This window comes from Myotis myotis, unplaced genomic scaffold (assembly GCF_014108235.1).
Source record: "Myotis myotis isolate mMyoMyo1 unplaced genomic scaffold, mMyoMyo1.p scaffold_m19_p_44, whole genome shotgun sequence".
NCBI classification, from domain to species: domain Eukaryota; kingdom Metazoa; phylum Chordata; class Mammalia; order Chiroptera; family Vespertilionidae; genus Myotis; species Myotis myotis.
The window spans coordinates 1,038,012-1,061,552 of NW_023416351.1; the positions used below are offsets into that span (position 1 = coordinate 1,038,012).

Genomic DNA, 23,541 nt, shown 5'->3' on the forward strand with positions numbered 1-23,541 from the left:
GCACGTGTGACCTCTATGTGCACCCCAGGTGCTGGCCATGGCATGACCCACCCTTCCCGTGCACAAGTGGGGAAACGGAGGCGGGGAGGGGCATCAGAGCCACTACTGGCTCCCAGGGTGCAGGGGCTGGCCTGCCCTCTTCTGCCCCCTGTTGGCCACCTGGGGAATTGCCCCTGCACCCTCCCCAGCCGGCCTAGGCTGCACCCCCCGACCAACAGGCGCCAGACCACCCCTGCGGACTGACTCCTGAGTCCCAGACGCCCTGTGCTGGGCCGGCTGCCCTCGGATGTGGCGAGAAAAACGAGCCACGCAGAGGGGCAGCCTCCGTTTCCCCCGGCACCTGCTGCCAGGGCAGCGCCGGCCCTCCCCTTCTTCCCGTGACCGGGGAGCAGCAGTCCGGGCAGCGCCCAGCCAGGCCCGTCCTGCCACTTAGTCGCCCAGCAGCTCGCTCTCCAGGAACCGCTGGGCAAGCTCGCAGGGGTGGGCCGGCCGCACCCGTTAAGGGGCGCGGGGGTGGGGTGGAATGTGGATTCCTGAAGCCTCCGGGCGGAGGCGACTTGCACGGGCGGGATCTCCATCCAGGGCGCCATCGCCCCTCCCCAGCGAGGCACCGGCCCGACTCCAGCCGCAGGGGCCGGGCGCTGACTTCCCTGCCCCTGGGGCTGCGAGGGAGGCGGGCGGAGGCCGTGACCCGGTGGGGCTGAGCCTCCCGCAGCGGCCCCCAGGGCGCCCTCCGGGCCAGTCACCTCCTGGGGCGCCTCCACCGGAGGGGACGGAGGTTGCGCGCGCGCCTGGCGACCCGGGCGCAGAGGTGCGTCCCGGGATCTGCGTTTGGACGTGGGCGTTCACATCACGCCTGGCGAGGCGGGCGGACGGCGGGCGCCGCGGCGCCTTTAAGCCGGGGCGGCGCGGACCCGGCGGGCGCGAGTGGCTGTCGCTGTTCCGCGGGGCGGAGCCAGCGCGGAGCCGGTCCGGACGCGAGACCCCGCCCCCGCGCGGGGGATGCCGAGCGGCGCGGCGCACGGAAGGGCCCGCGGGGCGCACGGAGGAGCCGGCCGGGCGCGGAGGCCGGAGCGCGGCCCCGCCGTCGCCATGGGCTTCCTGCACCAGCTGCAGCTGCTGCTCTGGAAGAACGTGACGCTGAAGCGCCGGAGCCCGGTGAGCGCCCGCCGCGGCCGGCGGGCCTCCTCCCCGCGCACCGGGCGGGGGGCGCGCTCCCTCCCCGCGCGCACGGGAGCGGACCGGGCGCGCGCGGACCCCAGGCGGGCGCGGGGGGTGGCGCGATGGGGCGACGGGCCGCAGCCCCCTCCCAGGCGGGCCCCGCGCGCCCCGGCTCCGGCCTGGGGGTAGGGGGACCCCGCCGTGCCCAGCCCGCCGCCCGCGCCCGCTGACATTGGCCGCGCTCGGCTGAGTCACCGGCGCCCTCCGCAGCGCTCGCTCTCCGGGGCCAGTCCAGAGGCGGGGGACAGGCGGCCCCGCGACCTGGGGTCGCAGAAGGCCCTGGTGCCCAGGACGGAGGGCTGGGCTGGGCCTCGATTCAGCTCCGAGGCTCCGTGGTCTCTGGGCCCGGCCCCCGAAGCCCCTGCAGGGACCTGCGCTTCCCTCCCTGCACCGTCCTCTGCCCTTGGGCCGCCTCCCCGCCCGTGTCCACCCCCCTGGCCCCAGTGCTTCCTCCCCCCGGGAGTGTCCCTGTGTCCCTGCACCCTTTTGTCCTTTGGGGAGCCCCCCCGAGGCGGATCCACTCTCTTACCCCCCGACCCAGCCTCCTCGGGCCGGGGTGCTGTTTGGAGTTGTGACTGTGAGGGCTCAGGGCCGGCAGCTGTCAGGACTGAGCCTGGGTGAACGGCCGGTGGTGTGAATGGCGTCATGCTGGCCCTCCCCGACCGACCGCGCACCAGGGAGGCCCGGCAGGCAGCTTGGGTTTCCGAATGGGCCCTGGGAACTCTCCAGGCCGAGCCCGGAGCAGGCCAGGGTCTCGAGAGGGGCCTGAGGAGGAGGTGCCCTCCTGCCACCGGGGCCCAGGAGGCTCCTGTCTCGCCTGGCCCTGGGCCCTGGGCTGACAGCTCCTGCACCATGGGAACCGGGCTGCGGACGGGCAGCGCGGCCGTCATCACCACGGCCTGGGGCTGGCAGGAGTCCCCTGGGCACCTGGCCCTGGCCGAGAGCCAGGGCTGGGTACAGTCCCTGCCAGGCCGCCTGGGGCTGGCTGCCGCTGGGCCAGGCCTGCAGCCCAGGTAGCCTCGGGCAGCTGCCCTGACTCAGGTTCTGGGTCACTGCGGACAGCAGGGGCGCGGGCTCAGGAGGAGACGGGGTCCTGGGATGCATTAGTATCAGTCCCCCCCAGACTTGGCAGGAAGGCCACCCCCCCAGGGGCTGCTGGGAACAGGGGCTGGAATGATGGCCCCTGCATCCACGGGGGACCCCAAGGCTCCAGGAAGGGAGCAGTGGCTTGCTGGGCACCTGGCCAGCAGGTGGGAGGTGCCCACTGTCCTGTAGGCAGGAGTGGCCCCACCTGCTAGGCGGGCCTCCCCCAGAACCCTCCTGCGCCCCTGCCCCATGCAGCCCAGGGGCTGGGCAGACCAGGTGGGGTCCTTGGCCTGCGGTCGCTGGCACAGGTGAGAGGCCTCCCTGGCTGGCTCCGTGGGGTTGGGGCTGGCTGGATGCGGGGCACGATCCCACTGGTCCCCCACTTCCCTTCAGCGTCTCGCCCTTCAGAGTGGACCCTGGGCTTGGCCAGCAGAGTTAGCCCCTCGTGCTGTGTGCCTGGCCCGGGGGTGTGGCCTCTCCCCTCTTAGCGGTACGGGGTCTCCCCGGGGGCCGCAGGATGCTCTGGTGGAAGGACTGGCAGCACCTCCATCCTCAGGTCTCACCTGTTCTGCCCTGGACCCAGCAGGAGGGGCTCAGGCCTGGGGTGGGCACCCAGGCTCCAGGGACAACATGGGGGCACTGGCATGGTCTCAGGAAGAGGAGTTCGACCACCTTGCAAGCCCCCGGGTGGGATGCCCAGGTGGGGCTGGGCCGGTGCTGCCTGCCTGTAACCAGATGCCCCTCTAGCCACCGCCCTCAGGCAGGCCTCTCCTCCTCCTCCCAGCAGCCTGTGTGCAGCGTTGCTATAGCGATGAGGAGGCAGCGAGGCCTGTTGCTGCAGTTCCCCTCGGGAGGTGCCCCTGGCAGGGCGGGTGTGGGTGGGGCTGGCGGGCGATGACCCCGGCCTCCGGAGTGGCCGCTTGCACACAGCCACCCTCGCTCTGTGCGCCTGCAGGTGTGCCGCAGGCGCCTGTCCCTAGCCCCGTGGGTGCCCACGATGTCGCCCTGGCCAGCCCTGGGCTGGATCCTGGCTCGGGGAGGGGGTGGAGACTGGCACGGCTGGGGTGGGTGTTCCAGGCCACAGAGCTCTATTGTCAAAGGACAGTAAACACAGCAGCAGCCGCCCGCCCGGGGTGGGCTCGCACCCTGGGCCGGAAGGAGCGCCCGGGGAGGTGGCTCGCACCCTGGGCCAGACGGAGCGCCCGGGGAGGGGGCTCGGAAGCCTGTGTTTGGTTGGGGGGTGAGGATGAAGGAAACCTGGTGCTTCTGAGAAGAGCTGGGTGGGGGTGGGGCCAGGGCGTGCCCTGGGGCTGGGCAGGGGGTTCCCCCAAGCACAGCTGGCCTGAGACCCTCCTCCTCGCCTCCCCCTCTGAGAGCCTGTGGGGTGGGGGTGAGACACTGACCCCTTCCACTGACCAGGTGACATGGAGCCGGGGTCCCTGGCAGTTCCCACGCTGAGTGGGTCCTGGCGGGCTCAGCCTGCTGCCCAGCCTTGGGTGGCAGGTGCCGTCCTAGGAACCTGGGCAGAGGCCCAGGGTGGGCAGGGCTGTTGCTCCCACCTGAGCCGCCAGGGGTGAGGGGGGCTGGGGACTGGGGGCTGAAAGAGGCTCAAGCCCCCCTCAAGCCTGGCCTCACCTCTCTAGGCCCTGCAGGTGGGGAAGAAGAGCTGGGCGCATGCGTGGGTCAGAGTGGACCACAAGCTGGCTGACTGGCCCCTGCTGGCCCTCAGTGTGTCTGGGGTGGGAGACCGTCTCTCACTTGGGCCAGACAGTACTCACTCTCTTGCCCTTCGAAAAGGCCTCTAAGGGCCCGGCGGCCGGGCTCAGGGGCTGAGCATCGACCTATGACCCAGGAGGTCTGGGTTCCATTCCCGGTCGGGCACAGGCCCGGGTTGTGGGCTCCATGGTCCCCAGCGTGGGGTGGGCAGGAGGTGGCCAGTGATCCTCTCTCTCCTCTGAAGTCAATGAAAATGTGTTTAAAAGAGAAAGAAGGAAAGGCCTATGAGGAAGGGCGGACGGTGGCCCGGGGGAGCCGTGGAGGCTGGAGGCGCTGGCCCTGCGGGGAGGGCGTCCGCCTGGCGGGCAGGTCCCGTCCCCCCGGCCGTGGCCTCACGCCCTGCCCCTCGCAGTGGGTCCTGGCCTTCGAGCTCTTCATCCCCCTGGTCCTCTTCTTCATCCTGCTGGGGCTGCGGCAGAAGAAGCCGACCATCTCTGTGAAAGAAGGTGAGGTCGCGGGCTGGGCCCGGCACAGCTGGTGGGTGGGCAGGCAGCCCTCCCCGCACCACACACGCATGTCCTGTGTGCACGTGACCACATGTGTGTGTCCCGGATCCCACAGCCCCCCTCCCCGATCTGTGAGCCTCACCCCTGAGCGGCCCCGGCCGCCCTCCTGGCTGGGCTCCCAGGGGATGTGGCCGGCCACGGCGCCACGAGGTGTCCTCACTGTTCTCCTCTGTTCTGTTTCGCCCCTCCCCCGCATGGTCTCTGCCCTCCTCCGCGCCCGCATGCAGTCAGTAAGTGAGCGCCGCCTCCTCCCTGGCCCAGGCGCAGCCGCAGGATGGTTTTGGGGGGCCTCCTGGTGCGGCTTGAGCACCCCCACCCCCGCTTGCATTAACAGCCTTTCCCAGACCTGCTGGGTCCTGTGGGCCCCCGGCCCACTGGCAGGGACCGCTGGCCAGGGGGAGGGGGAGGGGTGCCGGGTGCACAGGGCTGGGCCTCGGGGCCAAGCTCCCGGGGTTGCTCTCTCTCTGGGGGTGCCTGGTGCTGTCTTGCAGGGCTGGGGTGCTGGGGCTGGGGCACCAGACATTCTCCCCCAGTCCCGTGTGGGCTCCTGCATTCCCTCTGCTAACCGGCTGGCCACAGAGGTCAGAGGTCGCTGCCCAGCAGGGGGCTCACATGCTCCCCTGGGCTTTGTGGGCCAGCCACGCCTGTGTTCTGGGGGGCGGGGGTCAGGGCGTTTGGGCCTTGGCTGGCCGAGGGAAGAAGGATGCTCTGGGAGTTGTGGGGAAGGGGTGGTCAGGTGCCCTTCGACCTCTGACCTGCTGGGTCATTTGCACCTGAACTCTCGGCCCTCTGTTGCCCGTCTGCCGCCTGAAGCCGCTCCTCCTTCCTGACTTTCTATACGTTTCTCTCCTCGGCCTCTGTCTCCCCCGCTGCCCTCCTGTCCCCTCCCCCCTTGGCCTTCTCACCTGCCCCGTCCCCGCCAGCCTTCTACACGGCAGCCCCCCTCACCTCCGCCGGCATCCTGCCCGTCATGCAGTCGCTGTGCCCAGACGGCCAGCGGGACGAGTTCGGCTTCCTGCAGTACTCCAACTCCACGTGAGCCCCCAGGCCCCCACCTCCCCCGACCTGGAGCCCCGCCTCCAGCCCCACCCCACCTCCAGCCCCACCTCCAGCCCCACCTCCACCTCCAGCCCCACCTCCAGCCCCACCTCCACCTCCAGCCCCACCTCCAGCCCCACCTCCACCTCCAGCCCACCTCCAGCCCCACCTCCAGCCCCACCCCACCTCCAGCCCCACCTCCACCTCCAGCCCCACCTCCAGCCCCACCTCCACCTCCAGCCCCACCTCCAGCCCCACCTCCAGCCCCACCCCACCTCCACCCCCACCTCCAGCACCACCTCCAGCCCCACCTCCAGCCCCACCCCACCTCCAGCCCCACCCCACCTCCAGCCCCACCTCCACCTCCAGCCCCACCTCCAGCCCCACCTCCAGCCCCACCTCCACCTCCAGCCCCACCTCCAGCCCCCACCTCCAGCCCCACCTCCACCTCCAGCCCCACCTCCAGCCCCACCTCCAGCCCCACCTCCAGCCCCACCCCACCTCCAGCCCCACCTCCAGCCCCACCTCCAGCCCCACCTCCAGCCCCACCCCACCTCCAGCCCCACCTCCACCTCCACCCCCACCTCCACCCCCACCTCCACCCCCACCTCCACCTCCACCCCCACCTCCAGCCCCACCTCCACCTCCAGCCCCACCTCCACCTCCAGCCCCACCTCCACCTCCAGCCCCACCTCCAGCCCCACCTCCAGCCCCACCCTCCTCCAGCCCACCTCCACTCAGCCCCACCTCCAGCCCCACCTCCACCTCCAGCCCCACCTCCAGCCCCACCTCCACCTCCAGCCCCACCTCCAGCCCCACCTCCACCTCCAGCCCCACCTCCAGCCCCACCTCCAGCCCCACCCCACCTCCAGCCCCACCTCCAGCCCCACCTCCACCTCCACCTCCACCTCCAGCCCCACCTCCACCTCCAGCCCCACCTCCAGCCCCACCTCCAGCCCCACCCCACCTCCAGCCCCACCCCACCTCCAGCCCCACCCCACCTCCAGCCCCACCTCCAGCCCCACCCCACCTCCGGCCCCACCTCCAGCCCCACCTCCAGCCCCACCCCGCCGGCCGGTGGCTGACCCCGCCCCTGCTGCAGGGTCACTCAGCTGCTCGAGCGCCTCAACCGCGTGGTGGAGGACGGCAACCTGTTCGACCCCAAGCGGCCCAACCTGGGCTCGGAGCTCGAGGCCCTGCGCCAGCACCTGGAGGCCCTCAGCTCCGGGCCCGGCACCTGGAGGAGCCGCCTGGACAGGCCTGCAGGTGCGCTGGGCCGTCCCCTGCGTGTGGAGTGGGGCCCGCGCCCAGCTCTGGGGTCAGCGGGTGGCTTCCTGCCTCGGCCGGGACGGGCCCTCCGTTCCGTCTACACTGGGGTGTCGCAAGGATGTTTACCACACGCGGCCCCTGGCGCTGTGGTCGGGCGCTGACCTCTTCCCGTAGACGGTCACGTGAAAAAGTGGCAGCGGCCGACACAGCAGGAGCCGCCCAGTGCGAATGAGTCAGGATTATACCTATTTTTTGGGTCAGATCAGCAAAAAGCACATGTTTGGTGCCGCAGGGTTTCAGCCACTGCTTCAGGCCACGCAGCGAACGGGTTGAAAACTGCTGATCGGAACTGTTCTGAGCTCCCAGGGGCCCCGCCGCGTGGCTGAGCCGTGGGGCCGGGCGCTTGGCCCGGAGCCGGTCCACCTGGCCCTCAGCCCCGTCCTTCTGCCTGTCCAGTGTCCTCCTTCTCTCTGGACTCGGTGGCCCGGGACCCACAGGAGCTCTGGCGTTTCCTGACGCAGAACCTGTCCCTGCCCAACAGCACAGCCCACGCCCTGCTGGCCGCCCAGGTGGACGTGCCCGAGGTGAGGCGGGGAGCCTGGCAGCGAGCCTGTGTCAGCTCGTGGGGGCAGCTCCTGGCCGGGTGCTCTGCTCTGCCCTCTCCTGGCGGCACCAGGGCTGGGGTAGGGGACGTGCTGGGCTCAGAGGTGGCCCTGGGCCTGGCTAGAGACCCCACCCTGAGCCGTGCCCACACCCCCAGGTCTACCGCCTGCTCTTTGTCCCTTCGCCCGCCCTGGATGTGGAGTCAGTCCTCCCCCGGGGTCCGGAGCCGTGGGGCCGCCTGCAGACCAGCTCCCTGTCCCGGTTGCAGGTGAGGGGCTGTCGGTGGGAGGAGGGGCTGCTGCCTGCGCTGGGTGGGTGTTTCTGCCCGGTGGGTGCAGGAGGGGCCTGGGGTTGTGGCTGGCATGGGAGGGGGGAGGCAAGATGGTGACGTGTATCTGCCCTGCCACTGGAGAACCTGTGAGCTCAGCCCTGGCACGGGGTGGGCAGCAAGGCCTGAGGCCGGCTTGGGCCAGGCCTTGGTTCCTCTTGGTGGGGCTCCTCCCAGCCGCTCTCCCGCACCCCCAGGAGCTGCTGGCGGCCCCCGCCCTCCTGGAGCGGCTCACCTGCGCCCCCGGCTCCGGGGAGCTGGGCCGGATCCTCACAGTGCCCCGGGGTCAGCAGGCGGCACTGCAGGGCTATCGGGACGCGGTCTGCAGTGGGCAGGCCGCAGCCCGTGCCCGGCGCTTCTCTGGGCTGGCCGCCGAGCTCCGGAGCCAGCTGGACGTGGCCAAGATCGCCCAGCAGGTGAGGAGGCCCTGCCTGCCAGCTGGCCCGCGGGCAGGTGCGGGGCCAGAGGAGGCGCTAGGGCTCCTGCAGGGTCCTGGCTGCGCGGGGTGTGGGGCGTGCCTGTGCCCGGGCGTCCTGCACCTGGGTGATGCCAGGCCTCACCCCCTCCCGCCCCGTGTGCGCACCCTCCGTCTCTCCCACCCCCGGCCCGGCTCCCTCACCTGCAGGCTGCAGGCTCCCTCAGCCCCTCTTCCCGCCCACCCCCGTGTGGGTGACCCCCTGTTCCACTCTGTCCCCAAGTGTCCATCAGCCCCCGCCCCTGGTCCCTGCCTGTGCCCACACACCCCTGTCTCCCCAGCTGGGCCTGGACACCCCCAACGGCTCAGCCCCCCAGCAGCCGCCACCCCCACGGCAGCTGCAGGCGCTGCTGGAAGATCTGCTGGACGCCCAGAAGGTGCTGCAGGACGTGGACGTGCTGTCGGCCCTGGCGCTGCTGCTGCCCCAGGGCGCCTGCGCCCACCGGGCTCCCGGCCCCCCAGGCGGTCCTGGCGGGACAGCCAACGGCACCGGCTCGGGCTCCAATGCCACGGCGGAGGACGGCGCCCCGTCCGCTGCGGCTCCGGCTGCCTCCCCCTCAGAGGCCCTGCAGGGCCAGTGCTCGGCCTTCGTGCAGCTCTGGGCCGCCCTGCAGCCCATCCTGTGCGGCAACAACCGGTAGGTGGGGGGCAGGGGAGGGGAGACGGGTGGCCAAGGCCCTCCACTGCCCTGCCTGGGTGCCCCACCCCCCTCCAGGCCTCACTGGGCACCTCACTGAGACCCTGTCTCATGCCCCACCCCCACCCTCACACATGTCCCCCACCCATGCATGTCCCCCACCCCCACTCTCACGCGTGTCCCCCCTCACACGTGTCCCCCACCCATGCATATCCCCCACCCCCACCCTCACGCGTGTCCCACCCCCCCACCCCCCGCACGCGTGTCCCCAGCACCATTGAGCCGGAGGCGCTGCGCAGCGGCAACATGAGTTCCCTGGGCTTCACGAGCAAGGAGCAGCGGAACCTGGGCCTCCTGGTGCACCTCATGACCAGCAACCCCAAGATCCTGTACGCGCCCGCGGGTTCGGAGGCCGACCGCGTCATCCTCAAGGTGCGCCCCGCTCCGCTCCGTCCTGGGGTCCCAGTCGCGTCGTTCTGGGGCGGGAGCGGGAGGAGCTGGGGTGGGGGGGTCGCAGGCTGGGATCCCACAGGGCGGTGAGCCCATTCAGGCTCCGTGGGTGATGGAACTCGGGGGCAGACCGAGGTGCAGGGGGACCCAGAGCTGGTGTGGGCAGGGCCCTGGCCTGGCGGGTGTGGGCAGGGCCCGTCAGCGCTGGTGTGGATGCAGGAGAGGCCGCAGGCGGCAACCTTCCAGGGCAGCGTCCAGTGGGCCAGAGGGGGCCAGGCAGCTGGTGGCGTGAGGCTGGCTGAGGGCATGGGTCCATGGCCAGGCCAGGGGAGAGGCCCCGCCTGGAGCAAGGAGAACCGGGCTGGAAATGGCCCAGGATGAGATGAGGACCAAGGGTCAGGGCTGCTTGAGGGCTGCACGGGCAGGGGTCTGAGGACGGAGCTGGGGAGGCAGGGGAGGCAGGGGGACAGACCCAGGCTGCCCTGGAGCGGGGCAGCGGGCGGAGCCAGAGGCAGGGTGAGCTGCGGAAAGGCAGGGAGGGGAGGCTTGGAGTCAGAGTCGCTGTCGGTGGGGACTGGCAGTGCCGGTGCCGCTGCGGGGGAGGGGAGCAGAGCACCCTCGCTGGCGGAGCCCTTGCGTGAGTCCCATGCCCCGTGCCCTCCCCTCTGCAGGCCAACGAGACCTTTGCCTTTGTAGGCAACGTGACCCACTACGCCCAGGTCTGGCTCAACATCTCGGCGGAGATCCGCAGCGTCCTGGCGCAGGGCCGGCTGCAGCAGCACCTGCACTGGCTGCAGCAGGTGGGGCCTGGGCGGTGGACGGGGGGCGGCAGGGGGGGGGGCAGGCGCCCACTCTGTCCTGGGTGGTGGTGGGCCTGGGCCACCCCCCGATCCCGTCTTGACCTCCAGTACGTGGCGGAGCTGCGGCTGCACCCCGAGGCGCTGAACCTGTCCCTGGAGGAGCTGCCGCCGGCCCTGCGCCAGGACGGCTTCTCGCTGCCCAACGGCTCGGCCCTCCTGCAGCAGCTGGACACCATCGACAACGCGGCCTGTGGCTGGATCCAGTTCATGTCCAAGGTGGGCGGGTGGGCCAGCCCCTTTGAACCCCGCTGGTGCCCGGGGCCGGTTCTGACGATGCCCCTCCCCCAGGTGAGCGTGGACATCTTCAAGGGGTTCCCCGATGAGGAGAGCATTGTCAACTACACCCTCAACCAGGCCTACCAGGACAACGTCACCGTGTTCGCCAGTGAGTCAGCCCTGACCCGGCTCCTACCCACCTGCAGCTCCACCTGCTCCCTCACCTGCAGTCCCACCTGCAGCCCCTCTTGCTCCCCCACCTGCTCCCCCTCCTGCAGTCCCACCTGCAGCCCCTCTTGCTCCCCCACCTGCTCTCTTTCCTGCAGCTCCACCTGCTCCCCTTCCTGCAGTCCCACCTGCAGCCCCTCCTGCTCCCCCTCCTGCAGTCCCACCTGCTCCCCCACCTGCAGCCCCTCCTTTTTCAGTCTCTCCCCATCCCAGCCCCACCCCGTACTCTTTACCCCCCCAAGACCCCGCCCATCACAGTTCCACCCTTCACACCCCTCACCCACTCCTGTCCCTTCCTGCCCTGGGCAGACCCCATCTCAGGTCTTGCCCCTCTTCCACCCTCACCTGCCCCTGGTTCTGCCCCAGGCGTGATCTTCCAGACGCGCAAGGACGGCTCCCTGCCGCCCCACGTGCACTACAAGATCCGCCAGAACTCCAGCTTCACCGAGAAAACCAATGAGATCCGCCGGGCCTACTGGAGGCCGGGCCCCAACACGGGCGGCCGCCTGTACTTCCTCTATGGCTTCGTCTGGATCCAGGGTGAGGGCCGCCCCGGGCCCGGGGGTGGGGGGGTGGGGGGGTGGGGGGGGGAGGCCCCCCTGCGCCGGCTGACGGCCAGCCCGCCCGCCCGCTCGCAGACATGATGGAGCGCGCCATCATCGACACCTTCGTGGGGCACGACGTGGTCGAGCCGGGCAGCTACGTGCAGATGTTCCCCTACCCCTGCTACACGCGGGACGAGTGAGTGCGGCGCCCGGGACTGGGGCAGGGCAGGGGGCGGGGGGCGGGGGGCGGGAGCGGGCCGAGCCCACCCCTCACGCTCCGCCCCCACCGAACCAGCTTCCTGTTTGTCATCGAGCACATGATGCCACTGTGCATGGTGATTTCCTGGGTCTACTCGGTGGCCATGACCATCCAGCACATTGTGGCCGAGAAGGAGCACCGGCTGAAGGAGGTGGGCAGGGACAGGGGAGGGCAGGGGGAGGGGGGAGACGGGAGTGGGGGAGGCAGCTGCGGGCCCCTCCCTCCCCAGCTCCGCCCAAGGCCCCCTGCGCCGCCCTCCCGGCAGGTGATGAAGACGATGGGCCTGGACAACGCGGTGCACTGGGTGGCCTGGTTCATCACCGGCTTCGTGCAGCTGTCCATCTCCGTGACGGCGCTCACCGCCATCCTCAAGTATGGCCAGGTCCTCATGCACAGCCACGTGCTCATCATCTGGCTCTTCCTGGCCGTCTACGCCGTGGCCACCATCATGTTCTGGTGAGAGCCTGAGGCCAGCAGCGGCTGGGTGCCCTCGTGCCCGCCCAGAGAGCACAGAAAGAGCCTGGCCCAGAGTTCCCCGGGGCCCCGGCAGGGACAGCCCAGGGCTCCCTGCTCAGTGCCAGGGCCGGGTGTGCCGGGGCCGGGTCTGGCTGACAGCCGTGGCTCCCCTGCCCAGCTTCCTGGTGTCCGTGCTGTATTCCAAGGCCAAGCTGGCCTCGGCCTGCGGCGGCATCATCTACTTCCTGAGCTACGTGCCCTACATGTACGTGGCGATCCGAGAGGAGGTGGCGCACGACAAGATCACCGCCTTCGAGAAGTGCATCGCGGTGAGGGTCCTGGGCAGGGGAGGGGGCGAGGGTGGGGGGGGTCTGGCCTCCGTCCGGCACTGACTCGGCCATCCCCTCAGTCCCTCATGTCCACCACCGCCTTCGGCCTGGGCTCCAAGTACTTCGCCCTGTACGAGGTGGCGGGCGTGGGCATCCAGTGGCACACGTTCAGCCAGTCGCCCGTGGAGGGGGACGACTTCAACCTGCTCCTGGCCGTCACCATGCTGGTGGTGGACGCCGTGGTCTACGGCGTGCTCACCTGGTACATCGAGGCCGTGCACCCAGGTACTGCCGACCCTGGGGAGGGCTGGGAAGGGGCTGGGCGGCGTCTCCCTGGAGGGGGCGTGGCCCCTGGCCCCTGGCCCATCAGCCTCCCCTCCTCTTCCCGCCCCCAGGCATGTACGGGCTGCCCCGGCCCTGGTACTTCCCGCTGCAGAAGTCCTACTGGCTGGGCAGCGGGCGGACGGAGGCCTGGGAGTGGAGCTGGCCCTGGGCTGGCGCCCCCCGCCTCAGCGTCATGGAGGAGGACCAGGCCTGTGCCATGGAGAGCCGGCGCCTGGGTGAGCGGGCGCCCGCGGGTGCCGGGGTGGTGGCTGGGTGCGGGGGCCTGGGCGCCTGGCGCTGACCTGGGCCTGGTGCAGAGGAGCCGCGGGGCATGGAGGAGGAGCCCACACACCTGCCGCTGGTGGTCTGCGTGGACAAGCTCACCAAGGTCTACAAGAACGACAAGAAGCTGGCCTTGAACAAGCTCAGCCTGAACCTCTACGAGAACCAGGTGGTGTCCTTCCTCGGCCACAACGGGGCCGGCAAGACCACCACCATGTGAGTGGGGGCGGGGGCGGGTCCCCTGGGGTCCCACCCGTGGGAGGCGGGTGGGCCTCCTGAGGAGGCGGGCTGTGACCTGCCCCTCGTCCAGGTCCATCCTCACGGGCCTGTTCCCGCCCACCTCGGGCTCCGCCACCATCTACGGGCACGACATCCGGACCGAGATGGACGAGATCCGCAAGAACCTGGGCATGTGCCCGCAGCACAACGTGCTCTTCGACCGGCTCACGGTGGAGGAGCACCTCTGGTTCTACTCGCGGCTGAAGGGCATGGCCCAGGAGGAGATCCGCAAGGAGACCGACAAGTGGGTGGGGCCGGGCGAGGCCGGGAGGGAGGGCGGGGCCCTGGCGGTGGGCGGTGCATCGGGAGGCGTGGCCTGCGTGGGGCTTGCTGGGGTGGGCGGGGTCTTGGAGGGCGGGGCCGTGTGGGGCAGGCCCAGTGTGTGGGCGGGGCCTGGGAGGGGCGGGGCCTCCTTGGGGCAGATCCGGGGTGTGGGCGGGGCTCGCGGCAGGCGGAGGCGCCCACTGCCCACCGGTTCCGCCCAGGATGATCGCGGACCTGGAGCTCTCCAACAAGCGGCACTCGCTGGTGCAGACGCTGTCGGGCGGCATGAAGCGCAAGCTCTCGGTGGCCATCGCCTTCGTGGGCGGCTCCCGCGCCATCATCCTGGACGAGCCCACCGCCGGCGTGGACCCCTACGCTCGCCGCGCCATCTGGGACCTCATCCTCAAGTACAAGCCGGGTGCGTGGGGCGCCGTGCGGGGCGGGGGAGGGGAGGGGAGGGGAGGGGGAGGGTGCCCCTGTCCGCCCCGGCCCGCCCGCCCTTCCCTGACCCGCCCCCGCCCCCAGGCCGCACCATCCTGCTGTCCACCCACCACATGGACGAGGCCGACCTGCTGGGGGACCGCATCGCCATCATCTCGCACGGGAAGCTCAAGTGCTGCGGCTCCCCGCTCTTCCTCAAGGGCGCCTACGGCGACGGCTACCGCCTCACGCTGGTCAAGCGCCCTGCTGAGCCGGGCGGCCCCCCAGGTCTGCGCGGGCCCTGCACCCCAGGCGAGGGGGGGTGCACCCTCACCTTGCCCGCAGGCCCGGGATGCCCGGTCCGGCCTGGCTCGCCCTCTCCCCCGGCCCCATCTTACCTGCTGGACCCTCCTAGGGGCCCCCCCAGCCCCCCAGTGAAGCCCCCGTCTCCCCTCCCCTCCCAGACCCGGGACTGACGTCCAGCCCCCCTGGGCGGGCCCAGCTGAGCCCCTGCTCGGAAGCCCAGGTCTCCCAGTTCATCCGCAAGCACGTGGCCTCCTGCCTGCTGGTCTCTGACACGAGCACCGAGCTCTCCTACATCCTGCCCAGCGAGGCCGCTCGGAAAGGGGCCTTTGAGCGCCTCTTCCAGGTGTGGGGGCGTGGCTGTCGGGGGCGTGGTCCGTGGAGGGGCGGGGTCAGTAGCCGGTGGGGGCGGGGTCCGTGGAGGGCGGAGCCTTGGAGGAGGGGCGGTAGTGAAGGGACTGGGGGCCCGCCTTCTGGCCTCACCCAGCGCTTTTCCCAGCACCTGGAGTGCAGCCTGGACTCCTTACACCTGAGCAGCTTCGGGCTCATGGACACGACGCTGGAGGAGGTGTTCCTCAAGGTGTCGGAGGAGGACCAGTCCCTGGAGAACAGCGAGGCCGGTGAGAGCCCCCCCTGCACCCCGCCCCCCAGGCCTGGGGCTCCTCACCCTCCCCTTGGTGGTGGCCAAGGGTCCTGAGTGGGGGTGAGCCTGGGGTGGGGCTCCTGGATGGGGGTGAGCCTGGGGTCAGGGTCCTAGGGAGCTGGCCCCCCAAGCCCGACCTTCTGTGCAGATGTGAAGGAGTCCCGGAAGGAGGTGCTGCCCGGGGCGGACGGCCTGGCCCCCTTGGGTGAGGCTCAGGCTAGCAACCTGGCCAGGTGCGCCGAGCTGGCCCGGTCCCAGGCCTCGCTGCAGTCCGCGTCCTCCGTGGGCTCTGCCCGTGGGGACGAGGGAGCTGGCTACGCCGACGTCTACGGCGACTACCACCCCCTCTTCAACAACCTGCAGGACCCCGATAACGTCAGCTTGCAAGGTGGGGGGCAGCCAGGCGGGGGCGGGTGGGGTTCCCGGAGGGGGCCGGGGGCGGGGCGGCCGGCTCAGCCTCGCTCCCCCATGTGCAGAGGCCGAGGCGGAGGCGGAGACCCTCGCCAGGGCCGGCCAGGGCAGCCGGAAGCTGGAGGGCTGGTGGCTGAAGGTGCGCCAGTTCCACGGGCTCCTGGTGAAGCGGTTCCACTGCGCCCGCCGCAACTCCAAGGCGCTCTCCTCCCAGATCCTGCTCCCCGCCCTGTTCGTCTGCGTGGCCATGACCGTGGCCCTCTCCGTCCCCGAGATCGGTAGGCTGCTCAGCAGGCAGAGGGCATCGGCTGGTGGCCCACCCGGTGGGACTGTGGCCTGCCCACCTCCCGAGCACGTGGGGGACCCGCCCGCTCCGTCAGGGCCTGGCCTTACGTCTGAGCCTGGCAGGAACACCTGGGATTCCGGCCTCCCTGGGCCCAGGCCCAGCTCGGACTTGACGGGTTCTGGGAAGAGGGGTCTGGCCTGGCTGCGGACCTCAGTGGCTGAGCACCGACATATGAACCAGGAGGTCACAGTTTGATTCCCCGTCAGGGCCCAGGCCCAGGTTGTGGGCTCGATCCCTAGTGTGGGGTGTGAAGGAGGCAGCGATCAATGATTTTCTCTCCGCGTTGATGTTTTTATTCCTCCCTCCCTCTTCTCTCTCTGAAATCAATAAAAATATATATATATTTTTAAAAGGGGGGGTCTGGGCCCAGGGCGGCAGGTGGGCAGCCAGCACCTGCTCAGGCTCCCTGCACCCCCCCAGGTGACCTGCCCCCGCTGGTCCTGTCGCCCTCCCAGTACCACAACTACACCCAGCCCCGCGGCAACTTCATCCCCTACGCCAACGAGGAGCGCCGGGAGTACCGGTGAGCTGCCCGCCAGGTGGCCACGTGAGCAGGGGCCCGGATGGAGCGCCAGGACGGGTGGGCACTCAGCTCCCTGCCCAAACTCAGGCTGCGGGTCCCCTCAGATTCCAGCTGTCCCCGGACGCCAGTCCCCAGCAGCTCGTGAGCACCTTCCGGCTGCCGTCGGGTGTGGGCGCCACCTGCGTGCTCAAGTCTCCGGCCAACGGCTCCCTGGGGTCCACGCTGAACCTAAGCAGCGGCGAGTCGCGCCTGCTGGCCGCGCGGTTCTTCGACAGCATGTGCCTGGAGTCCTTCACGCAGGGGCTGCCCCTGTCCAACTTCGTGCCGCCCCCGCCCTCGCCCGCGCCGTCCGACTCCCCGGTGCCCCCGGACGAGGACCTGCCGCAGGCCTGGAACAGCTCGCTGCTGCCCACGTCCGGCCCAGGTACTGGTGCTCGCGGCTGCCCGGGGGTGAGGGGTGGAGCGGCCCGCTGACCGCCGCTGTGCCTGCAGAAGACTGGACGTCGGCGCCCTCCCTGCCGCACTTGGTGCGGGAGCCCGTCCGCTGTACCTGCTCGGCCCAGGGCACCGGCTTCTCCTGCCCCAGCGGCGTGGGCGGGCGCCCGCCCCAGGTGCGGGTGGTCACGGGCGACATCCTGACGGACATCACCGGCCACAACGTCTCGGAGTACCTGCTGTTCACCTCCGACCGCTTCCGGCTGCACCGGTGAGCCGGCGGGCGGGCGGATGGGCGGGCGGCGGCGGGGAAAGGGTCGCCACCCCGGCCCGGGCCTCATGCTCCCGACCTCGTCCAGGTACGGGGCCATCACCTTCGGCAACGTCCAGAAGTCCATCCCGGCCTCGTTCGGCGCCCGGGCCCCGGCCATGGTGAGGAAGGTCGCAGTGCGCCGGGCGGCCCAGGTGAGCACGCGGCCGGCCCCGGGGATCCCGCCCCGACCTGAGGCCTGCGGGACCCACAGGCTCTCAGGGTCTCTCTGTGCCCCAGGTTTTCTACAACAACAAGGGGTACCACAGCATGCCCACCTACCTCAACAGCCTCAACAACGCCATCCTGCGCGCCAACCTGCCCAAGAGCAAGGGCCACCCGGCAGCCTATGGTGAGCGGGGGCGGCAGGCGGGCGGGCGGGGCGGGCGGGCGCCGAGCAGCCCCTGAGGCCGTCCTTCCTGCGCAGGCATCACCGTCACCAACCACCCCATGAACAAGACCAGTGCCAGCCTCTCCCTGGATTACCTGTAGGTGTGGGGTCCGGGGCGGGCCTGGCGGCGGGACCGGGTGCCGGGCAGGGCTGAGAGCCGCCTCGTCCCCCCCAGGCTGCAGGGCACGGACGTGGTCATCGCCATCTTCATCATCGTGGCCATGTCCTTCGTGCCGGCCAGCTTCGTGGTCTTCCTGGTGGCCGAGAAGTCCACCAAGGCCAAGCACCTGCAGTTCGTCAGCGGCTGCAGCCCCGTCACCTACTGGCTGGCCAACTACGTGTGGGACATGGTGCGCTGCTCATGGGGTCCCCTTGGCCCTCCCATCACTGTCAGCTGCCAGGCCCTCACCCTGTCCCCAGGTCCTCACCCTGTCCTGGTCCTCACCCTGTCCCCAGGCCCCTCACCCTGTCCCAGGTCCTCACCCCTGTCCCCAGGCCCCTCACCTTGCCCTCACCGGTCCCCCTGCTCTGGTAGCTGAACTACCTGGTCCCGGCCACCTGCTGCATCATCATCCTGTTTGTGTTCGACCTGCCGGCCTACACGTCGCCCACCAACTTCCCTGCTGTGCTCTCTCTGTTCCTGCTCTACGGGTAAGGGACAGCGGGGGGAGCCCGGGGAGGCGGAGGGGAAAGAGGGAGTGGGAGTTGGGGGCCAGGACGCGGGGTGACCGTGTCCGCCTCTTGCCTGCAGATGGTCCATCACCCCCATCATGTACCCAGCCTCCTTCTGGTTTGAGGTCCCCAGCTCGGCCTACGTGTTCCTCATCGTCATCAACCTTTTCATCGGCATCACGGCCACCGTGGCCACCTTCCTGCTGCAGCTCTTCGAGCACGACAAGGTCCGGGGGCGGGTGTGGGGGGCGACAAGGTGCCCGGGGGCGGGTGGGGGGGCGACAAGGTGCCCGGGGCGGGTGGGGGGGCGACAAGGTGCCCGGGGGCGGGTGTGGGGGGCGACAAGGTGCCCGGGGCAGGTGTGGGGGGGCGACAAGGTGCCCGGGGGCGGGTGTGGGGGGGCGACAAGGTGCCCGGGGGCGGGTGTGGGGGGGCGACAAGGTGCCCGGGGGCGGGTGGGGGGGCGACAAGGTGCCCAGGGCAGGTGTGGGGGGGCGACAAGGTGCCCGGGGGCGGGTGTGGGGGGGCGACAAGGTGCCCGGGGGCGGGTGTGGGGGCGACAAGGTGCCCGGGGGCGGGTGTGGGGGGCGACAAGGTGCCCGGGGCGGGTGGGGGGGCGACAAGGTGCCCGGGGGCGGGTGTGGGGGCGACAAGGTGCCCGGGGGCGGGGGGGGCGACAAGGTGCCCGGGGGGGGGGGGGGGGGGCGACAAGGTGCCCGGGGGCGGGTGGGGGGGCGACAAGGTGCCGGGGGGCGGGTGTGGGGGGCGACAAGGTGCCCGGGGCCGGGTGTGGGGGGGCGACAAGGTGCCCGGGGGCGGGTGTGGGGGGGCGACAAGGTGCCCGGGGGCGGGTGGGGGGCGACAAGGTGCCCGGGGGCGGGTGTGGGGGGGCGACAAGGTGCCCGGGGGCGGGTGGGGGGGCGACAAGGTGCCCGGGGCAGGTGTGGGGGGCGACAAGGTGCCCGGGGGCGGGTGTGGGGGGGCGACAAGGTGCCCGGGGCGGGTGTGGGGGCGACAAGGTGCCCGGGGCGGGTGTGGGGGGCGACAAGGTGCCCGGGGCGGGTGGGGGGGGCGACAAGGTGCCCGGGGGCGGGTGTGGGGGCGACAAGGTGCCCGGGGGCGGGGGGGGGGCGACAAGGTGCCCGGGGGGGGCGGGTGGGGGGGCGACAAGGTGCCCGGGGCGGGTGTGGGGGGGCGACAAGGTGCCGGGGGCGGGTGTGGGGGGGTGACAAGGTGCCCGGGGGCGGGTGGGGGGGCGACAAGGTTCCCGGGGGCGGGTGGGGGGGCGACAAGGTGCCCGGGGGCGGGGGGGGTGACAAGGTGCCCGGGGGCAGGTGTGGGGGGCGACAAGGTGCCCGGGGGCGGGTGGGGGGGCGACAAGGTGCCCGGGGGCGGGGGGGGGGGCGACAAGGTGCCCGGGGCGGGTGTGGGGGGGCGACAAGGTGCCCGGGGGCGGGTGTGGGGCGACAAGGTGCCCGGGGGCGGGTGGGGGGGCGACAAGGTGCCCGGGGGCGGGTGTGGGGGGCGACAAGGTGCCCGGGGGTGTGCAGGGTGTGGCAGGCTGAGGGCTGCAGCCCTGCCTGTGACCCCGTGACCCCTGACCCTCCAGGACCTGAAGGTCGTCAACAGTTACCTGAAGAGCTGCTTCCTCGTCTTCCCCAACTACAACCTGGGCCACGGGCTCATGGAGATGGCGTACAACGAGTACCTCAGCGAGTACTACGCCAAGATCGGTGCGGGCGGGCCTCCCTCCCAGCGGGGGGCGGGGGGCGGGGCCTGTGGGATGGGGGGAGACGTGTGCTCAGCCCCAGAGGTCGGGGCGTGGGGTGTGGGGTGTGGGGGGCAGGGGGGGTGGCGAGGCCCCAGGCCCCGGCCCTGAGCTGCAGCCCCACAGGCCAGTTTGACAAGATGAGGTCCCCGTTCGAGTGGGACATCGTCACCCGGGGGCTGGTGGCCATGGCGGTGGAGGGCTTCGTGGGCTTCTTCCTCACCATCATGTGCCAGTACAACTTCCTGCGGCAGCCGCAGTGAGTGCGGGGGCGGGGCGGGGGGTGCAGGGGGGGCGGGGCGGGGGGGGCGGGGGGGGCACCGCGGGGCGGGGGCTGCACACCGCCCATCCCGCCCAGGCGCATGCCCGTGTCCACCAAGCCGGTGGAGGACGACGTGGACGTGGCCAGCGAGCGGCAGCGGGTGCTGCGGGGGGACGCGGACAACGACATGGTCAAGATCGAGAACCTGACCAAGGTGGGCCTCGGGGGAGGGGCGTTGGGGGGAGGCGCCGCTGGGGGCCGGCCGCTCCGCCCGCTGAGAGGCGCCCGGCCGCCAGGTGTACAAGTCCAGGAGGATCGGCAGCATCCTGGCCGTGGACCGGCTGTGCCTGGGCGTGCGGCCCGGCGAGTGCTTCGGCCTCCTGGGCGTCAACGGCGCCGGCAAGACCAGCACCTTCAAGATGCTGACGGGCGACGAGAGCACGACGGGCGGCGAGGCCTTCGTCAACGGGCACAGGTGCTGCGGGCGTCGGGGGGCGTCGGGGGGAGCCGGCGGCTGCGGCCCGTGCTGACGGTCTGCGTCCCCAGCGTGCTCAAGGAGCTGCTCGAGGTGCAGCAGAGCCTGGGGTACTGCCCGCAGTTCGACGCCCTGTTTGACGAGCTCACGGCCCGGGAGCACCTGCAGCTCTACACGCGGCTGCGCGGCATCCCCTGGAAGGACGAGGCCCAGGTGGGGCCGGCGGGGCTGGGGCGGGGCCGGGGCTGGGCCGGCGGGGCTGGGGCGGGGCCGGCAGGGCGGGGGCGGGGCTCTGACGGCTCCTCCCGCCCCAGGTGGTGAAGTGGGCCCTGGACAAGCTGGAGCTGACCAAGTACGCGGACAAGCCGGCCGGCACCTACAGCGGCGGCAACAAGCGGAAGCTGTCCACGGCCATCGCCCTCATCGGGTTCCCCGCCTTCGTCTTCCTGGTGAGCCTGGGCCGGGGGCCCCGCCTTTGTTTCCGGGGGAGCCCAGGAGGGAGGTGGCGGGTCGGGGTGCAGCCGCTAAGCCTGGCGTCCCCCCAGGACGAGCCCACCACAGGCATGGACCCCAAGGCCCGGCGCTTTCTCTGGAACCTCATCCTGGACCTCATCAAGACGGGGCGCTCCGTGGTGCTGACCTCGCACAGGTGCGGCCCTCCCCCTCCTGCCCGCCCTCTGCCCGCCCCGCCCTCTGCCCCGTGCCAGCCTGTGCCCTCGCCCGCAGCATGGAGGAGTGTGAGGCGCTGTGCACGCGGCTGGCCATCATGGTGAACGGGCGGCTGCGCTGCCTGGGCAGCATCCAGCACCTGAAGAACCGGTGAGTGAGCAGCGGTGGGCCGTGGGGTGCGGGCGGCGGGCCGTGGGGCGCGGGCGGCGGGCCGTGGGGTGCGGGCGGTGGGCTGTGGGTGCACGGTAGGGGGTGGCTTCTCTGGGCAGCGGGGCTCTGGCCATGGGCCCGTCCGGCAGGTTCGGGGACGGCTACATGATCACCGTGAGGACCAAGAGCAGCCAGAACGTGAAGGACGTGGTGCGATTCTTCAACCGAAACTTCCCAGAGGCTGTGCTCAAGGTGGGAGGACCCCGGGGGTGGGAGGGGGGCACGGCCAGCGCGACCTCTGACCTCCCGATCTCCGTGCCCAGGAGCGGCACCACACCAAGGTGCAGTACCAGCTGAAGTCGGAGCACATCTCGCTGGCCCAGGTGTTCAGCAAGATGGAGCAGGTGGTGGGCGTGCTGGGCATCGAGGACTACTCGGTCAGCCAGACCACCCTGGACAACGTGAGTGCCCGGGCCTGGGCACCGGCCACCAGCCCGCCCTCCCATCCCCACCCCCCACCCCCGCCCACCGCCTGCCCCCCTCTGCCTGCCAGGTGTTCGTGAACTTTGCCAAGAAGCAGAGCGACAACTTGGAGCAGCAGGAGACAGAGCTGCCCTCGGCCCTGCAGTCCCCGCTGGGCCGCCTGCTCAGCCTGTTCCGGCGCCGGCCCGCCCCCACCGAGCTGCGGGCGCTGGTGGCTGATGAGCCCGAGGACCTGGACACGGAGGACGAGGGCCTCATCAGCTTCGAGGAGGAACGGGTGAGCGGCCTGAAGGGAGAGGGCAGCAGGCGGCAGAGGCTGCGGGACGGGGGCCAGTGGCCACGGGGACAGAGGGACCCGGCGCTCAGGACAGAGTGCACCTGGCAGGGTGGGCACGGGCGGAGCCGACAGGCCCCCTGCAGACCCTCGAGACCGGGAGGTTGGAGGGGCCTCAGCGATGGCGGAGCAGGGGTGGGGGCACCAGGCTGAGCAGAGGCCACAGCCCCTGGGAGAGGGCGGGAGGAGAGCGTGGGGAGGGGAGAGCACACCCAGTCCTGGGTCCTGGGTCGCACTGCTGGGTGCCGGTGCCGCCCCGAACCTGCCGTTTGCCGTCTGCCAGGCCCAGCTCTCCTTCAACACGGACACACTCTGCTGACCGCCAGGCGCCGGCTCAGGACACGCCGGAGGGGACAGAACTCAGGAGGGAACAGAACTGGGCCTGGTGCCCGCCCAGCAGGCCCTGGCGTGGGAGGTCCGGGACCAAGGGCTGGGCCAGGGCTGCCCTCCCCTCATTGTGCCAAAGGCTGGCCCGGCCCTGGGCTGACACCCTTACCCTGCTCTGCCTTAAAGCCTGGGGCCAGAGCCCTGGCTCTGCCCTGCCCAGCTCTGCCCGCCACCCCCCCCCCCCCCCAGGGCCACCTGGGTGACAGGGCTGCCAGGTGCACCCGGCCCCCCAGACCTGCTTTTCTTACAACCCCTGGAAGGCAGGGGCTGCGGCCGGGGCTGAGGGGGTGGTGGTCCCGGCCCCGGGCACCTGTTCATTGTGCTTCAGGAGGGGGCGCCAGGACCCGCTTTTGTGCTGGGAGGTCACCCCATGGGCCGGGCAGAGGCTGCCTCGGGGCAGCGGGCTGGTACCAGGGATGGCGAAGCCGGCCCCAGTGGCCAGGAGAGGACAGACCCCGCCTGACCCCAGCTGCCACTGCTCCCTACCCAGCTGCCCGCCTGCCCGCCTGGGCGCCGGACCTGTACATAGCGCACAGATGTTTGTTTTAAGTAAATAAACAGGAAAGTCCACACAAGCGTCATGTGTTGGGGTGACGCCCCTGGTGGCAGGTTTGTCTGCCTGTCTTGGAGCATCAGGCCTGTGGGGGGCGGGCAGGCTTCCACCCCCTGCACCCTGACACTGCAGGTGGGGAGACTGAGGCAGGGGCTGTCACTCCCCCGGCGCCCCTCAGCCTGGGCTCAGCACCCAAGACGATGGGGTTTTCATGCGTGAGGCTCGGGGCAGGCCCTGCTGGGCCACTGTGCTCCCTGCGCCCCTGGGGCCTGTGGGGGGGCTGCTGGGCTCTCTCCCTCTCCTCCTGGCCTGGGAGGGCCTCCGGGGGTCGGGGGGGGGATCTCGAGGCTGAGACCCAAGTCCAGGTAGGAGCACGTGCAAAGGCTGGAGGCGGGGTCACAGGGCCCTTCCATGGACCCCCCAGGAGGGCGGGGGTCGCGTGGCTAGCTCATCCCTTTCACGGGGGGAGGGGGGCGGGGGGGCTGCCAAGCGGCCATGTCCCACCCATTGCTGCACTTGCCTCCACACAGCTCCTCCGCTTTCAGAGATCACCCCTAGGACCTCATGGGTTTTTT

At 71.3% G+C, this 23,541-nt stretch overlaps 1 protein-coding gene across 4 annotated transcripts; it reads left to right on the forward strand.

Annotated features, from left to right (window-relative positions):
* The first annotated feature begins 971 nt into the window (after positions 1-971).
* ABCA2 (ATP binding cassette subfamily A member 2) lies at positions 972-22,983 on the forward strand. Of its 4 annotated transcripts, none has more exons than XM_036306937.1 (49): positions 972-1,158; positions 4,436-4,529; positions 4,817-4,884; positions 5,513-5,624; positions 6,730-6,893; positions 7,353-7,480; positions 7,657-7,767; positions 8,025-8,243; positions 8,584-8,939; positions 9,212-9,371; positions 10,061-10,189; positions 10,298-10,465; positions 10,538-10,634; positions 11,060-11,233; positions 11,332-11,434; positions 11,534-11,648; positions 11,763-11,953; positions 12,132-12,282; positions 12,363-12,567; positions 12,678-12,842; positions 12,924-13,104; positions 13,199-13,411; positions 13,653-13,849; positions 13,957-14,139; positions 14,316-14,500; positions 14,654-14,774; positions 14,946-15,185; positions 15,274-15,486; positions 15,975-16,077; positions 16,182-16,501; positions 16,570-16,783; positions 16,872-16,977; positions 17,063-17,174; positions 17,250-17,310; positions 17,389-17,563; positions 17,749-17,864; positions 17,965-18,112; positions 19,495-19,618; positions 19,780-19,912; positions 20,012-20,129; positions 20,212-20,390; positions 20,462-20,603; positions 20,705-20,839; positions 20,936-21,039; positions 21,117-21,209; positions 21,359-21,461; positions 21,533-21,670; positions 21,763-21,969; positions 22,310-22,983. In XM_036306937.1, the coding sequence occupies exons 4-49, from the start codon at positions 5,560-5,562 to the stop codon at positions 22,343-22,345; spliced, it is 7,101 nt and encodes a 2,366-aa protein (XP_036162830.1). In that variant the 5' UTR covers positions 972-1,158; positions 4,436-4,529; positions 4,817-4,884; positions 5,513-5,559; the 3' UTR covers positions 22,346-22,983. The 4 variants fall into 4 exon arrangements, with proteins under 4 accessions (XP_036162830.1, XP_036162827.1, XP_036162829.1 ...); XM_036306934.1 differs by having other exon boundaries at positions 4,817-4,819; XM_036306936.1 differs by having other exon boundaries at positions 4,817-4,819; positions 16,573-16,783.
* The last annotated feature ends 558 nt before the right edge of the window (positions 22,984-23,541 follow it).

Bases quoted from the DNA above. Each gene is read 5' to 3' on its own strand.
- ABCA2 (XM_036306934.1), top strand. From the start codon at position 1,003: ATGCCGAGCGGCGCGGCGCACGGAAGGGCCCGCGGGGCGCACGGAGGA. The intron at 14,501-14,653 runs GTGTGGGGGCGT...CGCTTTTCCCAG, and splicing joins CCTTTGAGCGCCTCTTCCAG to CACCTGGAGTGCAGCCTGGA. The intron at 19,619-19,779 runs GTGCGGGCGGGC...GCAGCCCCACAG, and splicing joins CGAGTACTACGCCAAGATCG to GCCAGTTTGACAAGATGAGG.